Genomic DNA, 20,024 nt, shown 5'->3' with positions numbered 1-20,024 from the left:
CTGTGATGTTTAACTCTGCCAATTGCATTTTTATCAATACCGGTTTTAATGGCCATTAAGCCTGTTGCAATTAACAGTTGTATCCATTTTTAAAGAGTTGTATTTCAATGGCTACAAACTTACAAAACATCAATTAGGATGTTGTTAAGCCTATTGCAATTAACAGTTGTATCCATTTTTAATCCGTCCCTTTGCTACCGTGCTACTCTTTCGCAATGAAGATATCACTGCTGCCGTTTTATTACCATTTGCTATTTTTGGTGGATGTTAACCCTGTTGTAGTTAACATTGGCTTTCCATGTACTTACACAGTGCTACAATGAGCGATGATGTTGTTTGCCGTCGAGGTTAGCTGCATCCCATGTCTTATACACCATCTATTCCTAAATATAAGTATTTTTAGAGATTCCAATATAGACTACATAAGGAGCAAAATGAGTGAATCTAGATTCTAATATAAACTATATCTATAATTCTATATACATCCGTATGTAGTTCATATTGAAATCTCAAAAAAATACTTGTACTTAGGAACATAGGTAGTTGTATTTTACATCATTTGTGCAATCTCAGTTTAGCTTCTAACATTTACTGGTTGCTTGTAGGTACATATATGAGCGATACTGATCCACACTTCGATTCCTTTTGCGCATGGGGCAATGAGATATTCATGAACAAGTGTCAAGTGAGAAAACTAAGAAAGATTGTTAGGCGAAAGAAACGGGTGATTGGAATTAATCTCTTTATTTGCACTTTGTCGAAGACAACAATGAACTTTAGGACGGTAAGTAATGTGTTACCTTTTCCCCTTGCCCACAACAAGTTACTCTATTAGACCTTAGTATCTGATATTTTTCTCTTTTTAGTGGTTTCTGAAGCTATTTACTGATGATTACCTTGCAAACTACATGACCGGAGTGGAGGCAACTAAGGTTAAAGTATATAATTCATGCTACCATGATAATGCTCTAGAAGTCTTCCTGAAGGCGGTGAAGGATGGGCGGGCGATCGTCACAAGGGGTTGGACAAAAGTGGTTCGTGCCTATGACATGCAGGAAGGCACATTATGGGCATTCCGCTTCTTCAACACCGTCGGCAGTCAAAATGATTTACACTTGTCTCTTCACCTTTACCGCCTTTAAATATTGTGGTTCATCATAGTTAATTGCTGCCTAATCCTGTAATTACTGAACATATTGAACTGGCAATTTTATTTATGGATTTGTTGTTGAACCATTGTGCTAAGAATTTGAATTGCATGTTTCATATTTCAAAATTTCCAATTCAAATAATAAATTACATGCAAAAATAAAAAGAGAACAGACGGTCATGGAACTTTGCAAATGGTTCTGGCAGTAAAATCGCTTGTGATGGATAGCCCAATGCCACATAGTTTTCTACATCAAATCGTGTGTTATGTAGTTCATAAAAGCAAATAGTTAACCAAGGCAGAGGGTGTGTGATAGTTACACCTTTCACACACGAGCGTATACATAAAACTGTGTGGGATGTACATACGAACAGAAACATTTTCCCTGGATTGACTGTGTGGGATGTACATAAGAAGGAAACGTATTCCCTGGATTGACTGTGTGTGATATACATACGAACGGAAATGTTTTTCTGGGATTCACCATGTGGGATGTACATACGAACGGAAATGATTGGGGTTCGATGCCTCGCCCGATCGCACACGGCCCCAGCCTGTGTCCTAGGAGGGCCTATCTCCGATGATTTCTGGGTCATGTGGAAGGACCCCCTATCACCCACACACACTTGGCGATGGTTCCAAATGTCCTCGCGGAAAGGGGTTAAAAACCGTTTGTATAGCACCGACGCGTACTAGTGATACCCAGTTCATCATTGAGCCCTTCCAGAAATTTCTCCTGCTTTGCGGCATCTATGGCCACATCATCTGGGGTATAGCGAGCTAACTAACTCAACTTGTCCATGTACTACCCCACAGTATGATTCCCCTAGCGTAAGTTGCGGAACTCGCGCTTCTTCAAACTCATTGCTCCAGCTGAGACATGAGCGGTGCGGAAGGCCTGCTGAAACTGATCCCATGTAACTGTGGCAATGGGATAGGTGGTGGTCTAATTTTCCCACCAAGAGGTTGCGGGTCCATCAAGCTAATGTGCGGCAAAGCCCACCTTCTCCGCATCCGTGCATCCAACAATTACTAGCTCCCTTCTGATCTTGTGAAGCCAATCATCAGCAACAATCAGCTCGGTGATACTAGAGAACATCGATGGATTCAACCTTAAGAAACGGGTTAGGTTGATGACAGGGGTGGTGGCGGTCTATTGTTGTTGTTGTTGTTGTTGTTGTCCTTGTTGCCTTGGTTCTGGATGAGCATCTGCATCAAGGCATTCTGCTGCTGGATCAGCTGGGTGAGCTCCGGTGGGAAGTTGAATTCGGGGTCACGTCTCGGAGGCATCTGGGGTAACGTTTTGGAGTGGATGAGAAATTAGAATATAACAAGGGTCTAAAGAAAAAATGACACTACCCATATGCATGCAACAATCATTATCACACCAATCATTCATTTATTCAACTCAATCATAGTTCAAACTTGGGATACAAGTCTTATGACAAATAAAAAACAACGGCCTAATCGATCAACAATAAAATAAAAATAACATGGCGGTCATGACTAAGTGTCCTCCTTAGATATCCTCCAGCGGTGCATCTTTCGGTGGTGCGTGCTTCGGTGGTGCGTCTCCTCTTGGTGCGTCCTTCAGTGGAGCTCTCCTCTTAGTCCTCATCATTGCTCACCAAGGGTCCATCGTCACCATTCGGGTAAAGGTCTTCTCCCAGGTCCATCTTCTCCTCCATCATGGCAATATAAGTCTTCAAGTTCTGGATTCTATCCAGAAGGTCCTTGACTTCTTCTTCATGCTCATCATGGTCCTATCGTGCTTTATCCTTCAATTCTAGTTCACAGAACAGCAGCTTCCTGAACATCTTCGAGCTTCTGCGAGTCTGAACCTCTAGAGTCCTAATGTGAGTCTCCAGGTCTTGGACATGAGAGAATGGAGTCGTCATCCACGGTGCACACGATCTCCCCATTTGCAGTTCTGCGGGAGATCATGGCAAGGTCTGATCCATCGAGCTCGACCCTGTACTCCTCCCGGATGTGTCCAAGTGCATGATGAATAACCATGTCCCTCTCGAGGATCCAAGTAGGGGAGGTAAACTAGAAATCAATGGGCTTTGAGAAGCTTTTGAAAGTCCTCCCTGGAATGTGCTCCACAATCCTATAGCAAGTGTTCGTCAGAAGTGCATTGGTAGGAGTTCTGGTTATGGAGGGAAGAGCAATCTTCAATTTCCTAATGATCTGAACCAATTGCTTGCCGAAAGGCATCGTCTTATCCGGCTGGCAAAACTCCGGCAGCAGGACTAGGATGAACTCGGTGACCATTGATAACCCACAAGTATAGGGGACCGCAACAGCTTTCGAGGGTAGAGTATTCAACCCAAATTTATTGATTCGACACAAGGGGAGCCAAAGAATATTCTCAAGTATTAGCAGCTGAGTTGTCAATTCAATCACACCTGGAAACTTAATATCTACAGCAAAGTGTTTAGTAGCAAAGTAATATGATAGTGATGGTAACGGTAACAGAAGAGTAACGAAAGCAAAGTAATGTTTTTGGTATTTTGTAGTGATTGTAACAATAGCAACGGGAAAGTAAATAAGCGTAAACCAGTATATGGAAAACTCATAGGCATCGGATCAATGATGGATAATTATGTCGGATGCGGTTCATCATGTAACAATCATAACATAGGGTGACACAGAACTAGCTCCAATTCGTCAATGTAATGTAGGCATGTATTCCGAATATAGTCATGCGTGCTTATGGAAAAGAACTTGCATGACATCTTTTGTCCTACCCTCCCGTGGCAGCGGGGTCCTAATGGAAACTAAGGGATATTAAGGCCTCCTTTTAATAGAGAACCGTAACAAAGCATTAGCACATAGTGAATACATGAACTCCTCAAACTACGGTCATCACCGGTAAGTATCCCGATTATTGTCACTTCGGGGTTAACGGATCATAACACATAATAGGTGACTATAGACTTGCAAGATAGGATCTAGAACTTTCATATATTGATGAAAACATAATACGTTCAGATCTGAAATCATGGCACTCGGGCCCTAGTGACAAGCATTAAGCATAGCAAAGTCATAGCAACACCAATCTCAGAAGATAGTGGATACTAGGGATCAAACCCTAACAAAACTAACTCGATTACATGATAAATCTCATCCAACCCATCACCGTCCAGCAAGCCTACGATGGAATTACTCACGCACGGCGGTGAGCATCATGAAATTGGTGATGGAGGATGGTTGATGATGACGACGGCGACGAATCCCCCTCTCCGGAGCCCCGAACGGACTCCAGATCAGCCCTCCCGAGAGGTTTTAGGGCTTGGCGGCGGCTCCGTATCGTAAAACGCGATGATTTCTTCTCTCCTATTTTTTCTCCCCGAAAGCAGTTATATAGAGTTGGAGTTGGAGTCGTGAGGTCTCCAGGGGGCCCACGAGGTAGGGGGTGCCCTAGGGGGGGCGTCCCCCACCCTCGTGGCAAGGGTGTGGCCCCCTGGTCTTCATCTTTGGCGATGATTTTTTATTATTTATTGTAAGATACTTCGTGGAGTTTTAGGTCATTCCGAGAACTTTTGTTTTCTGCACATAAAACAACATCATGGCAATTCTGCTGAAAACAACGTCAGTCCGGGTTAGTTCCATTCAAATCATACAAGTTAGAGTCCAAAACAAGGGCAAAAGTGTTTGGAAAAGTAGATACGACGGAGACGTATCAGCCATCTAGAAGACTGAAATCGGAGGGAAGTCGGAAATGAACAGGGGAGAATTACGGAAAAAATAAAGACATAAAATAAAATAATTTCTTCCTATGGCTTTCCTATCCTAGGGGTTACGTCCTACAGTTAGCGTGTTCTCCGAATACCATCTCTGTAACGACCCGACCCGAAAACGGCCAAGTCTCTGTGTATTTGTACCATCCCAAGATCATGCTGGCACACACAGTACATTGATGTAAATATCAAAGTTCAATCACACCTAATTTATTACACGAATCTCATATAGTCTTTATTACATCAGAATAAATTCGGCCGAAGGCCAACTCATGAGAAAAACTAATGCGGAAGCGTAGACGATAGGCGAGCCCATCCGACTCCAAAGGGCAATCACCGAGCGTGGATCGTATCCTCACTCCTGTTCGGAATAATCCTCTGCAACATAAGACATTGCAGCCGTGTAAGTCAGCATTTTGAATATGCTGACAAGTCATAGAGGGAGAACAATAAATAAATGTTATCACTATATGCAATTTTGGCTGTGGGGCTCTAAGTTTAAGTTTTTGCAAAAAGCAATTTTTTGCTACAACAAAAGGGCTTGCTTTGAATAACTACAAAATATTTGTTATTATTGAGATGGTTCCACCAACCAATGTCTTATACCGAAATCATTAATAACCCAACAATTACTTAGTTATGTTTGGTGTTGAGATTTCCTAATAAATCCAATTCCAGAGGCTCAGGTGTCCGTAACCTGGGACACGACTAATCTATTAGATTTTCACTCTATAGAGTCTTATGCACTTTACCCGTAAGAATCATTCCCTCCTTTATGTCATCGCAATGCATGTTGTTTGAAGATGGGATGAATGAAACAAGGTCTTCCATAGAGTTCCTTTGGGCCACTATCGGTGCCCATCCATTTCTTGTCATTCTTCTACATCTACTGGCACTGTCCGTCCAGAGTCACACCTAGGGTCGACCCAGCCAGAGGCCATAGTGACTTGCGGCTGCACAAGTAAGCTTCCAGTCAAGGTATATCCATTTGTCTCTTCGTGGCTGGGTGAAGCTTTCCGCAAGATGTCATGGTGCTTCTCCATGCATCCCTCGGTCAACCACTGGGTACTCCAGGGTGCCCGTCCATCTGTCCTCCACCCGGTAGTGAATTGAAGTCCGTCTTGAGCATCTTGAAGTCTTGGGTTTGTCATCATCTTGACTCTCACAACTCCCATGTAACTCACTCAACCAATCCCATCTACGAAGCATAGAAAAATAACTATAACGTCTCGGGCATTGGTAACATGGGGATTTTGGGTTCATCCTACCACATGATACTACTCAAGAACATAACTTAATTCACCTACTTGCATGCATGGTGGGGAGGATATCAACTAATGCAATAAAACATAGGTAATAATTTTCATGATCAAATGACTTGCCTTTGCGACGATCTTTGAACTCTAAGGACTTGCAGTAACAAGCCTCACACTCTAGGTAATCTATCGAAACAAACAAGACACAAATAATCATACCATCACACAAAAATAATAACATAACAGCAAGTAAAACTTAGTTAATAAACAATCAACATAACACACAATGAAAACCAAAACTAAACCAAAGAAAACAACACAACTCAATGCAAAGCTTAACTACAAATGAAACAAGCCACTACTAAATTTTCTGCCACTAATAAACTTTTAATAGAACAAAAAAAGTTTTTGCTAAATAACAGAAAGGAAAACAACAAAGAAATGTTATGCAAAAAGAATCACATTAAAACCTCTTATAAAACTCCTATTATGCTCAAAACAATTTTCCTAGTAACAAGAAATAAACTACTAAAAATAATTTTTTACTTCAAATAAAATTGCTACTGTTAACTATACAGAAACTAATATGAATATGTCAAAAAGAACAAAGGAAAACAATTTAAAGCACTTCAAGTTAAAAAGAAATAGCACAAAAGCTATAAAATACTAAAACAATACTATTTTGTGAAAAACTAATTTTAAATAATTCTAAAATTCACCAATTTATGCCTACTAATAAACAATCTCACATAGAACCAGTAGCAAAAAGAATCACCCAAAAATATTATTCTTAGCTTAAGTTATTGCCAATCTCGTGTTTTGAACAAATTTCATGTAAATCCAAATTCAAACTTTCAAATCTAGTCAACCTTGATATCTACAGAAGCTTCATAAAAATATGGATCTAATGCAAAAAGAATCGAATTAAAATATTAAATATCCTAGGAGATATGAATTTTCTAAGATTGAAGCTTTTCTATTTTTTTAGAACATAAACGAAAATAAACTAAAAAAATCGGGCACGAGCTATGTGGCGGGCTGTCATTGGGCTAGAGGGGTGTGCAACATAAGCAAAATAGCGCTTGGCCGAGATTTAACTAAAACGTGCATGTACGTTTAAATAACAGAAAACTGATCAGGCCGGTTCGATCTAAACCATAAAACTAAATCGATCTAAATAAAAAAAACTAATTGTTCACCGATCTAATCTAGAACATGGATTACAGATCTACCGGTGGGGAAGGACCGGCGGCTTACAACAGTGGTCGACGGCGAGGTTGGCCCGAGCATGGTCGTCGGGTTGCTCCGGTGGTCGAGGGAGACGACAGAGGTGTCGGTTGGAAGCAGCCGAGCAAGGCAAGGTCAGGGGTGGTCTGGAGATGGTTGAGGATGACGGGAATGGGCGGACATCAACGTGTAGAGCTTTGTTGCTCTGCGGCTCCGGTGGCGGACGACGATCTTCGACGTGGCGGCTCGAGTGATTCCTAGGCGGACAGATGATGTCAAACAGGTGCGCAATGAGGAGGGAAGCCGAGGTGCAGAGGAAGGGGTTCCAAGGCGGCTCACTGGCGTCGGAAACAACAACGACAACGGTGGCGGGCGGCAAGATCCGAACGGCAAGAGCGAGCTACGTGGAGGGTTTTTGCGTCGGGTCTAAGGGGGTTCGAGAGAGAAGGGGTGAGGGAATATATAGGGCATGATTCTTGGGGAGGGGGTCCATGCGGTGCGTGATCCCGGGTAGATCAGAGCGGGCGGCGCGTCGAACGTGCTCCGGTTTGATATGTCGTGGGCGAGGGGTTAGGAAAGAAAGCGGGGGCCACTTGTCGGTGTAAGAAAGAGAGGAGGCGGGTGCGGGTGAGTGGTCGGGTGGCCGAGCCGGAGTGGCTTCAGTGCGGGGCAGACCGTTGTGGTGGTGGTGGGAAGTTGCTAGTTGCGGCTGGGCTGGCTGGCTAGCTCCGGCCCTGGCGCTGGCATGTTTTTTTTTGAATTTTGACAGAAAAGAAAATAAAGAAATAAATAAAAATAAAAATACTTTTATATAGACAATATGTGTGTGTGTGTGTATATATATATCAAAGTGACCCAAAAAATAATTCCTAAATAGTGAAATATTTTTTAGAGGCAGAATACAAACTTTATAAAGAATATTTTTTGAGAAGTCCAAATAAAACCCAAATTTGAATTCAAATTCTTTTGGCATTATTTTTCTTCCGACTTTCGGGGTGTCATGTTACCCCCTCTCATACTCTTTGATCAAAGTATTTGTCAGGAAATTTCTAATTGGAATTTCAAATGCCAATTTGAATTGAACTCAATATTCCAAAATGAAACCAAAGTGCCTTTGGAAATTTCAAATGTCCCCTCAATTCATTCAAAATGCTTAGATGCTTAACTAATATTGTAAAACTTTCCAAATTAAAAATTTGAGATGTTACAACGATAGTTGTTGTTTGTCATTATTATATATGCAAGGCACTTACAAACGCAATACAATACAAATATAATCACTTGCAAGCAATGCACTGGAAACAATTTTGGTGAAGAGGCGGAGAGTGGATCGAAAAGGCGTACGGTTGTGGATCAAGGATGTGTCGCATCGGACGCTACATTTATAGGTTAGGGCAGGTGTCATCTAGAAGGAAGATGTAGAGGCACGAGGAAAATAGTCGTGGCCGGTTAAAGGGCGAGTCTACCGGTGATGCATGCGAAACCACATGGCTTTGATTCCCTTCGTCCGACCACACATGTTCTTAATGTTCTCCCTGGTGGTAGAGCCGGCTCAATGAACATGTTTGACATGCATATAGATGGTCGGCCGTGTGGCAATGAAACACCACGTATATACACCGTTTATATGTGTTCACCCGTCTATCAAGTCTTAGAGTCTGTTCACTTATTCATGCAACTGGCTCATGTGTCGGCAAAAAAGTTAGGGTGATGGTCATTGTCAAGGAAAATATAGAAGGGAACTGCCTTTCCGACATAACCGAATTAACCTAATTGTCGGCTAATTTAGGTATCGGTCTTCAGTATAGGTTTGTTTTTCAGACAGTTCGGTCATCACGTCAGGGTTCGGTTATCAGTGTTAAAATCCCAAAAAATCTGTACTAACTGATCTACATAACTCTATGTCCATGTTGTGTCTGTGTGGCCCAGCTAAATCCAGGTCCAGGCCCAACCAGCGGTTCACAACCTAGAGAAAGACTCGCGGCCTCGCCGCTCGTAACATGCCATACTCCCTCATTCCCTTTCTTCGCTCCCTCTCGCCTCTCTGCTTCTCTCCCTAACCCTAGCTGCAGTGGTGGCCTGTGGCGCCTGCGCCGCTACTCTCAACCTCTCGCCTCTCTGCTCATGATGCGGGACACTGCTACTCTCCGCCTCTTGCCTCGCTGCATGCGGCAATGATGCCGGTTGCTGGAGCCTAGAGCTGGAGGAAAGGAGACGCGCCGGTGGTTGTTGCCTTGCTAGAGCCGGCGGATCGGATTCAACGACAGCATCAGCAAGCCAACAACGTAAATCCTCTCAGCCACTCCCCATTTCCCGTCTCCAGATCACTTTCACTTAGTCCTGAATTATTGATGCAAATGTTCAAGGAGGCGAGGATGTATGTGTATGGGGTGATGACTTATATTGTGATGTGTCTGTATGTTCGACAAGGAGACATGTGATGTTGTGATGTGTGTGTATGTTTAACAAAGAGACATCTGAATTTTTGCTACTGTGATTGTCAGGCTGTACATGCACTATATTGTCATGTTACTAGCAAATATGTTGGTTGTGCTCTACTCTGAATTTCAAAACTACCTGAATTTGCTGTAGTACATTGTTCTGAATATTTCGGTTTTTGGGTACCCGAACTACGCAAACCAAATTTTTTGGGTAATTTGGGAACGGGCAGATTAAAATTTGGTTTTTATTTTAAACTAAGCGAATTACCCGTAAACCGAATTACCCGAACCGATAAAACTGAATTACCCGAGCGCCCAGAGTGAGACGTACACAACGTGTGAGGATGGCCACAAGAAGCGACCTACAATCTAGAGTTGAAAAGGAATGATTCTCCAGACGACTCGATGGCACCACAGAACTACACATGTGATCATCAAGTAAACAGGGCCAGACACAAGTTTGGGTATCATGTTCGACATCACAGCGTGCCTGGCCTAGCTCCTGACGCATGGTATCAATGAACAGACAAGGGCTTAACTGGATGATGTACTGTGTGGACTATCAGACTTGTGGTCTTTCTTCGATCTAGCTACAGTTCAACAACAAATCAATCGCATTTACCGGGCGTGAAACGAGCCGACACCACAAGAAGCCGTGGCGAAATGGTCAAATGTTTATTATGGCAGAGAAGAATTCAACGAGCAGGTGTGTCATACACGCCATCATCCAGGTAGTAGCGCCCCAATGGCAAGAAGACATGCCAACACAACCGATCCTGGTAAACACGACGAGGAGAATCCAACACATATCCCAATACAACCCATCTGGCCAGGTTCATGTGTTGTGGGGTGTGCTCAGCCCTTCTATGACCATGTACTATGTTTCTATGGCTGGGGAAAGAAGGAGATGGACTTCTATCGTTGGTAAATAATATGCTAGGCAGATACAAACGCAATACAAACATAATCACTTACATACCATCTATGAGAGGTGTCCTCGTGCCAATGACTGCTATTCATTTCTTTAATTAGTTTATTTAACTTTTATTTTATGTTTCAAAGAGTTCACTTAACTTCTAGGTTGTAGATGGGGATGCTGACATGTCTGAAATGGGAAAGCAGATGGTTTCAAGTCGTCTCTTTTATTCCGAGTAGGAAGTTTTATCATTTTAGGTCATGTACCGTAGGGGGTACGGCCTTTCTATTGACTCGGCGTTTATGATCCCGGGCATTGGGTTGTTCTCGCCGGTGAGACCGTGTCGTTTGTAGATATACAAACGCAATCAATTGTAGGTAGTTGTAATTAGTTTTTTGAAATAGTTCAATTAGCTTTCATTTTATGTTTCAAATAGTTTACTTAACTTCGTAGAATCATCTCTTAGTTCAATTTAGTTGTCTCTCTAAACTAATTCACTTAACTTCCTACTTTCTGTTTGACATGCTGCTCATGACGTTGCTTATGTTCTTGGTTGCAGATTCTATTATTTCACTTAATATCTGGGCTGTAGTCTTATGTCATCGAAAGGAAATCACAAAGTCATCTAGTTTATGTTGTTGCTTATAGCAAAACATGGGTTCCATTGACCTTATTTATATTATCACCCACAACTTATATGTGTTGAAACCCGTAGCAATCCACATAAATTTAACTTGTTTTTAGAGTTTCTTTAGAGCAACTCCAACGGGCCGACCCAAACGGACGGCGTTTTTGTCCGTTTTTTGTCCGTTTGGGTCGGCCGCCCGCCCGCCGTCCGCTCTCTTTTAGTTTTGGGTCGGCAGTGCGCCCAACGGGCTGACCCATTTTCATGACCGCGCGCGCTTAACATCGTGCCGTCGCCCTGATTTTGATGCTCCAGCATGCGGGAAAGGTTCGCGCGCGCTGGTTTTGGCGCTCCAGCGCGCGCGCCGCGGCCGACGCTCGCTATAAAAGAAGGCGCTCCCTCCACTCTGTCGGCCGCCCACTCTCGCCACCTCTGCGCCACCATGTCGATCTGCCGCCTACACGCTTCGGATTTTCGCGGAGTCCGCGAGCGCCGCTCCGGCGCCTTCTCCGCCGAGATCTGGTTTCGCGAGAAACGTCTCGTCCTTGGCACCTTCGACACCGCAGAGGAGGCGGCCCGCGCGCACGACGCGGCGGCGTGACGCCTCCTGAGGCCTCGTCGGGATATGAATTTTCCCAACGTGTCGAGCCAGCGGGCGCAGGATCTGGCGCCTCTCCCGCGGCTTTTCACCGACGAGGATCGTCGTGTCCATCGGAGGCGGCAGCGTCGCCTCGCCATCGCAGAGAAAGACGTGGAAGCCTTGGTGCTGTGGCGAGGAGGCTACCCGCAGGACATCGTCGACGAGCGCCAGTTCTATAAGCAATTGAGATCGGAGAGGGACGCGAGGAAGAGGGAGCGAGCCGCCTATCGGGAGGACAAGCGTTCGCGGAAGCAGGCAACTCAATTGAAACTGGAGCTACAAGAAACATCGGGTTGGTACTTTGAAGACGAGCAGCTTGCTGACGCCTACCTTCAAACGTCGGAGGAGGACATTACCGAGTCGGAGTCAGAAAGCGACGAGTAGTGGTCTTTTTCTTTTATCTGTGTACGCTAGAACTATCTATGTATCCATTTTAATCTGAAAAAATGGCCGGCGGCATCGGCGACGTAGCAGGCGGGCGAGTGTGTGAATCCAATGTGCCACCGACCAGCGAGCCCGGTGAGGAAAGAGGGCGAGCGCGCGCGTCTGTCTTGTGTCCGTGCTGACGCAAATCAGCCTCAAAAATGGGCCGGGAATGGGTCGGCAGGCGGACGAAAGCGGACGCGCGTCCATTTGGGTCGGCGCGTTGGGCCGGCTTTTTTGTCCGCGCCGACCCAAATAGACGGCCGCGGACGAAATGATCGCCCAATTGGAGTTGCTCTTAGTGGATTTTTTTCTTTGAGGGAAAAGAAATTTGTTTTCATCATTTTATATTTTTGAGGGTTTATTTTCATCATTTTGTAAAGAACCAGAAATGCTCACATAGAAACAGCCCATATACGGCCCACTGCGGTCATTGACTCACCGCGGTTGCAAAACAACGTCCATGGCTTTCTTCCGATCCCGTCCACCACCACCTGGCTCTTCTTTCTCCTCGTGCTCGTCGCCAGCGACAGCGTGCGTCCCACTCCCACCCGACGCATCTCTTCTTGCTCGGTCCTCTCATCAGGATCCTCCATCGCGGGGAGCTCCGCAGGTCAGGCCTGAATCCTGCAGCAACCGCGTTAGTCCACCGCTGAGTTTCCCTTTTATGTGTGCATTCCCGTCAGATTCCCGAATGATTAGTGTGTCTGTCGTTCCAGCTTCAGCCGATGCTTCTGGCGGACTCGGGGGTTCTTCCCAGCCATGTCACGGATCGGAGATTTGATGCCGAGGGAGCGGTGAGTTTGTAATCTCCGCCCCGTGTTACTACGATTTCTGCATCTCTGTTGGCACTTAGCTTGCCTTGATTTGGATTGGAGAAGCTTGGCTGGGGACAGATCAGATGCCTCCTTTCGGGGGAGCATTTGACTTTGTGCTCTAAGCGCCGTTTAGTTGAATTTTAAGCTGAACTTTACCAAAACATTTGGAAGCTCAAAACGCAGGGATAGGAAAAACTTACCAATATCATGTATCCGGAATTCCTACAGGAACTAAAACCACAGGATAGCTCTAGAACTGTTGTTTGGATGTCAAGCAGGAAAAACATAGATATTGTAGACACAAAGAGATGTCATGTATTCCGAAATTCTAAAATTCTACCCCCTCTGTCCCATATTAGTTGTTGCTCAAACGGATGTATCTAGACGCTAGATACATCCATTTGAGTGACAACTAACATGGATGGAGGGAGTATGGAATAGCCCATCCCAAAAAGAAACGTAGGGATAGGTAAAACAGAGGAACCAAAATTCTATGCAATAGCCCATTCCAAAGGAACGTAGAATAGCAATTCCTTTATTCCAAACGGCACAAAAACAAAATGAACATTTCCCGTAGGAATCATATCCTTCAAAATTCGTATGTTTTTCCTTTGTTCCAAACGGGGCCTTGGAAATTTACATAGCAGGATGCTTCTCTACTTATTCTCAGCCTCAAGCCAACTATATCTGGAATTTAGCAGAATGATTGCCTTGTTGAAGATCATGGGAAACAATTGGTTTGGTGTGAATCAGAGGGGAGAGGGGCTCTGAATGGTCAGCTGACTATTGCTTCACTCCTTTTCAGGTCTGTCAATTCAACAAGTCACTCAAGGAAGGCTGATGGGGATTCTGCGAATGTGGTAATGCCACGCTAGCCTGACACCCTGAATAACGTTGCTCTTGATTTCTTGGAAGTTCCATCTTTCGATATATGAACTTTTATTGCCTTGTCGCTGCCTGTTCTTCATGGATATTCAAAGCAAGTTTTCTAATTCATGCAAAGACTTTAACATCAGGAAAAAATATATAATTAAATTGATGTTGCTTTGGGCCATCATCAGGGAGGGGACACTTAATTTATGCTCACTTTATCTTTATCTCTACATTGGTAATTCTATATATTTATTGCCTTTTAGGGTGAATGTGAAGGTTGAGGTAATCGACCAATTGTTGTTTTCTAACCCACCAACAGTGTGTCTAGTGGAGATCTCTGTACCAAAATGTTATATTACTATAGAAGATAAGAAGTAGTAAGTAGAAGTTCTGTTTTTCGCTTTGGCTTAATCCATTATAAACCTTGATTCAGATTATTTTTAATCCATTATTGCAATCAATTTGAGTGGTCAGTTAGCTTCTTGGTAGTTTTGTTAATTTAGTTGCAGTCTATGCTCTATTTGAAATTTTGATTATTGATGCAGAGTGGTACACCACATGACACTGCCAAACATTGCCACGATGAAGAGTTGGGAAACATAGGTAACATGCTTTAGTGCAATGCAACTTCATTATGAAAGGGGAGGATGCTGTATTCCGAATTCTTAGGTAGTTGTATTTTGACCATCTACATATATGTTTGTCACAACTTTGGAATACAGCATCCTCCCCTTTCATATGTCTTGTATGGCAAGTTTGTTAGAGATAGAATAGAATCAATAGTGATTTGTATGAGGTATGTTCCGGCATCACTTCTATATTGATTTGTACTCCATGTTGCCAATATACTTATAGATGTATGCCCTCCGTGGCTTAAGCAACACAGTCAATTATTCCACATGTCTATCCTTCCTTCAGAAACTGTTGGCTAGCAGACCAGTTCTAGCTTTCTAAGTAAATAGTACGAAAGATTATTTATTACTCATATATATATATATATATATATATATATATATATATATATATATATATATATATATATATTGTCCATGTGAAGCACCTTGCTTACAATGTCATACGGTTCTATCTGTACACAGAAATAGTATCCATGTGTCATGCGTGTCAACTCACACACCTTTCATGCTTCAGGAAATAAAACAGATAAAACAGCCAAGCTAATATTAGACTTGTTTCTTTGACTCATTCCATGCCCTTGACTAGCAGGGTATGGATTGGACGATCATAAGCTCACATTCCAAATCGGGTTGGGACTACGGGTGCACCATTCCTATCGTATTGTTGTTCTGTCACATGCATTCGCCTATCTCCTTCTGTTTGCACCTATGACTACCATTTGTACTGCTGTTGGTTCTGTTGGGTTATCTCCATAGAACACAATTGGAAGGATTGTTGGTTTATATTACGTTTCTCTGTTACCGAAAAAGGCTTTCGAGGACAACTTTGCAAGAATGATGGCCACTCCTTCAAGGAGAGCTGCAGTATCACAAATTCTGAAGTCCTCACCAGAGTGAAATGGTCAGAAGAGGAAAGTTATTTAGGCTAGAACTTTCATCATTTCCTGTGAATCTTGATGTCCTTCTGAACTTTATTTTCCTTCCTAATGCCTGCTGACAAACAAATTTTGATTTTCCTTCCAGGAAGATAAGGTGCTCGCTCAAATGATCAACAAACATGGGCTGAAAAACTGGCAAACGGTCGCACATGCTATACCTGGTCGAAGTGCACCGCAATGCCGACAAAGGTAAAACAAAGTGTTTGGTTGATTCCTGTGCAATTTCTAGACAGGGCACTCTTTGCTCACTCTCTATGTGAGTGAGAACTTACACTCTGCTTAAAATTCATCAATTAGTTACTCATGTTTGCTAGTTACCACAAGCTGCGATCTATCACCTCCACAGTGGTGACTTGTTTATTCTTCAGTAGCTTCATTGTCTGTTAGCCTACCTCTGTTGATACATTTGCATGTTGCGTGTACTGCTCATTTTGGACCATTTCTATTTGAAGGCCAGGAAGCCAGATTCTTGGTTGTGGCAAAATTTGTGGCTTAGTCGAGGGTATATGCACAAATTGGTTCACAATTTTCCCTAATAATTTGGTTCTGAAATCGAAGTGATTGTACCAAACTTCTGATTTGCGCTAAGTACCCTTCAGCATCAGGCTGCTTTGTGCTTCAGTTTTTGTGTGGAAAACAGTGAAAGAAACATGTCATCTTATGTCAACATACCAACTGGGAAAATGGTATTATGCAAGGAATTTTCAGTCATCGAATTATTGTAATTTAACATATTATACAGTTTTCTCAAGACTTGTGCTATCACCGCTTGAAAATAAATAAGGGCTCGAAGGTTTGTTACATTATTAGATTCTGTCAGACGGCATGCCCAGCAACTTTATTAGTTCATGTTATCAGTTAGAAGTCCGTAGGTTTGAGTATCAATGGGCATAATGGTAATAAACACAGGTGGAGATACAAAATAGACTCTGCAATAAACAAGGAGGCGTGGTCGGAACAAGAGGAGTTGAGACTGATTCGTGCTCATCAAATCTATGGAACTAAATGGCGTGAAATGGTCAAACATTTTCCTGGGAGGTAAGGTTGGATGTTTCAACAAAAATCTGAATTGATGTTGCTGTTGCATTTAATTCTTTCCATCATAATAATTCAGGATGCATTTCTTCAAAATGCTGTTGGTACGATTGAATTATTTACATTGTGTTCATCCAGGACGAATGGTGCAATCAAAGAATACTGGAGGGGTCCTATGAAAAGAAAATTGAATTCATATTTATCGTCAGGTTTGCTTGAACAATTTCCAGACATTCTGGAAAACCTGTCAGGCACACAGAATAAGAGTTTGGATATTCTGAAGGGGACTAAAGTTTCTGATATTCTGAATGACACGGAAGGTTCGTCTGAGAGAAATGAAATGTCGTCAGCTGTACCAAGAATTTCCATATCTGAAGTAGGCTTCACAGAAGTAGGTGAAAATGCTGATGTACTAGGGGGAGAAAGTGCAGATTTCATGTATGCTAGAGTGGCATCAGCCAAAGCCCCTGAAAACATAATCGCAAGATCTGAGCAGCATGCGAAAACCAGAAGGAAGTTGGATTTATTGTCAAGCCCAGTGGAACTCAAGTCATCCAGTTATGAAGTAAATTCTCAAAGGCCTCTACAGCAAAGGGAACAAATGAGTCCAGCTGTTGGTGGTGTCTCTCCATCAAATGGATGCCATGATGTTTTGCCAAAAATCCTATCAGAATGTGCAAAGCCGGTTTTATCACCAACTGGTAGCTACCAGCCGAGTGATGTTCATTCTGCGGGAACCTCAGATCCATGTTCATTAGAGTTGGACATATCAGATCTTATGGAAATGTCATACTTTGATAACTTGTTGATCTTTCCTCCTGGTTCTCCACATGATGGTAACTCAATATAAAATGAGGAAAGTGACAATGACCAAAATTTCAACCTCAGATATATTCACTCTTTTGGCAGAAAAGGTGATGAACTAAACTCACTGTTACTGCTATCGTCTTGTAAACTGACAGTTCCTGTATCATTTAGACGAAAATCTTTAGCTGAACAAAAAGTACAATGATGTTCATGTCATAGTCACTTGTTTGAAGCAGGTAACCATGTTCTTTTGTTCTGCATCTTGTTTGATACTCCCTTCGACCTATAATATAGTGTACATTGCTTGACACTCTCTTCGTCCCATAACAGTGTAAAGTGGTTTCTGCAAAAGTGAAGTTTCACAAACTTTGACTAATTTATAGAAAACTTTATCTATACCTACATCACCTATTATATATAATATGGAAATGTTTTTGATGATGAATGTAATGGACTAATGGTACTGATTTGGTATTGTATATGTTGACATTCTATAAACTTGCTCGAAGTTTACAAACTTTGACTTGAAGGATATTTAGTTTGATTTGCGCAGTTCGGTTTTATATGTTGGCATTCTATAAAATGGATGTGCGCAATTTGATTGCGCATCTGGGTGTGGCAATAAACACATGTTTTCTTCATTTTTTTTTACATTTGTAAAATCCATTTTTGGCACACAGGAGCATGTGCTCCCTAGAGTCAAAATGGAGCATGTGCTCCCTAGAGCCAAAATGGATTCCCGTGCCAGTGATTCTTATGTATCATGCACATTAAGACAAAACATGAAAAAAAAATCAAAACCTGGGGAGCAACATTGTCATGAGAAACCATGGTCACTATGGGGCCATGAGCCCCTTGTGGTTCGGCAAGGGGATGAGCACATTGCACAAAGAGCGGAGAACGTTGCGCAGCACGACAGAGATCACACGGGCAATTTCGGCAAGGGGATGAGCATATTGCACAAAGAGCGGAGAACGTCGCGCAGCACGACAGAGATCACATGGGCAATTTTATCCAGGTTCGGGTCGTCGCGAGATGTAAAACCCTACTCTTGCTTTGGTGGATTGTGGTGAAAACGCAACGCTCTAGCCTGGTAGGGTTGCCTCGGGGCGAGGTCGGCTATGCGCGTATGAGAATACATGAGTCTGAATCCTTTCTATGTTTGCCACATGCCTCCTTTTATAGATCAAGGGGTCACCATAATGATAAATCAGTCATTGTGTACTGATTAGATAGCAAACAGTGCTATCATACCTAACTCTGCAGACAGGGCAGAGCGCATTAAATGCGTTGCTTAGTGTCACATCATGGCCTGCCCGGCAAGCCTTGTCGGGCTGTTCGGCCACCTTCTCTCCTGCCCTCATGACACGTCTTTGGACGGGTGTCGTTTGGAGGTGATTTCCATAGGAAGTGGCTGCCGTGTGGCAAGAAACAACCACTTATTCACCTGGTGGCTTGACACCAATGATAAATCAGTCATCGTGTACTAATTAGATAGCAAACAGTGTTATCATACATAACTCTGCAGACAGGGCAGAGCGCATTAAATGTGTTGCTTTCTGTCACATCATGGCCTGCCCGGCAAGTCTTGTCGGGCTGTTCGGCCACCTTCTCTCCTGCCCTCATGACACGTCTCTGGATGGTTGTCATTTGGAGGTGATTTCCATAGGAAGTGGCTGCCATGTGGCAAGAAACAATCACTTATTCACTTGGTGGCTTGACATCACACCGATCGATGACTTGCGTCGCTGTGAGGTGGAGTGGTGGAGCCTTGACGGGGTAGTTTGCCTTCGTAGAGCCCGACAGGCCTACCTGGACGGTCTTGAGGTTTGTCTTCTTGGTAACCTTGTCCTCGCCAGGCTCCCCTGCCCGGCAAGGGAGCCTTTTCCTTGGTGATATCTTGCTTCCTTCGACTTGACTTGGTCTTCTTAATCCGCCATTTGATTCCTCAAAGAGCTGATCTCTTTGGCTTGGTCTAGTCTTGGATGTTGCAACTTTGCTCTTAGGCCTGTGCACGGTCTGGGCAACAGACCTAGGGTTTGTTGCACCGACAGGAGCCCCCGGGCCTAGTCCAAATGCGCTGCCGGGCGTTGTCGCGGTAGGCCATATCCAATGCACAGGTAAGAGGGTAGTAGTTGCTTGTCCTTTGAGATCTTCTTTGCTTCTTCATTAACCTATGCTCAGGTCAGTTTTTGGTTCTCCCATGCGTCATGTAATGCCAATTGTAATGGGGTCACTTTTGTAATGGCCCATAAATGACTTTAACGGACGGGCGAGTAACTGCCAATTCACTCTTCTCATAACGATCTTATCCTTAGCCATGTATGCTACATGCATTGAGTGGGGTAGGTAACAGAGGCGCGTGGTGCGAGAGAGCGCCAAGGCAGGGGCCCGGTCTTCATGGATTGGCGGAGAAGGACGGCGATTACTCGCCGAGGGGTCAGCTCCCAGCTCGAGCCCGCCTATAAAAGAGGTGATAGAGGTGAAGGTGTCCCGA

At 43.5% G+C, this 20,024-nt stretch overlaps 1 protein-coding gene across 5 annotated transcripts; it reads left to right on the top strand.

Moving 5' to 3' along the window:
- The first annotated feature begins 12,855 nt into the window (after nucleotides 1-12,855).
- On the top strand, nucleotides 12,856-17,787 carry LOC125513315 (transcription factor MYB3R-2-like). 5 transcript variants are annotated; one of them, XM_048678401.1, is made up of 8 exons: nucleotides 12,856-13,061; nucleotides 13,141-13,218; nucleotides 14,045-14,099; nucleotides 14,658-14,715; nucleotides 15,564-15,662; nucleotides 15,775-15,874; nucleotides 16,595-16,723; nucleotides 16,859-17,787. In XM_048678401.1, exons 2-8 carry the CDS (start codon nucleotides 13,184-13,186, stop codon nucleotides 17,568-17,570), a joined length of 1,188 nt encoding a protein of 395 aa, XP_048534358.1. In that variant the 5' UTR covers nucleotides 12,856-13,061; nucleotides 13,141-13,183; the 3' UTR covers nucleotides 17,571-17,787. The 5 variants fall into 5 exon arrangements, with proteins under 5 accessions (XP_048534358.1, XP_048534354.1, XP_048534356.1 ...); XM_048678397.1 differs by having other exon boundaries at nucleotides 15,558-15,662; XM_048678399.1 differs by having other exon boundaries at nucleotides 12,862-13,034; nucleotides 13,147-13,218; nucleotides 15,558-15,662.
- The last annotated feature ends 2,237 nt before the right edge of the window (nucleotides 17,788-20,024 follow it).

This window comes from Triticum urartu, chromosome 6, assembly GCF_003073215.2.
Source record: "Triticum urartu cultivar G1812 chromosome 6, Tu2.1, whole genome shotgun sequence".
Taxonomy (NCBI): Eukaryota; Viridiplantae; Streptophyta; class Magnoliopsida; order Poales; family Poaceae; genus Triticum; species Triticum urartu.
Note: the sequence above shows the minus strand (reverse complement) of the source record. Positions and strands in the feature narration are given on the sequence as shown.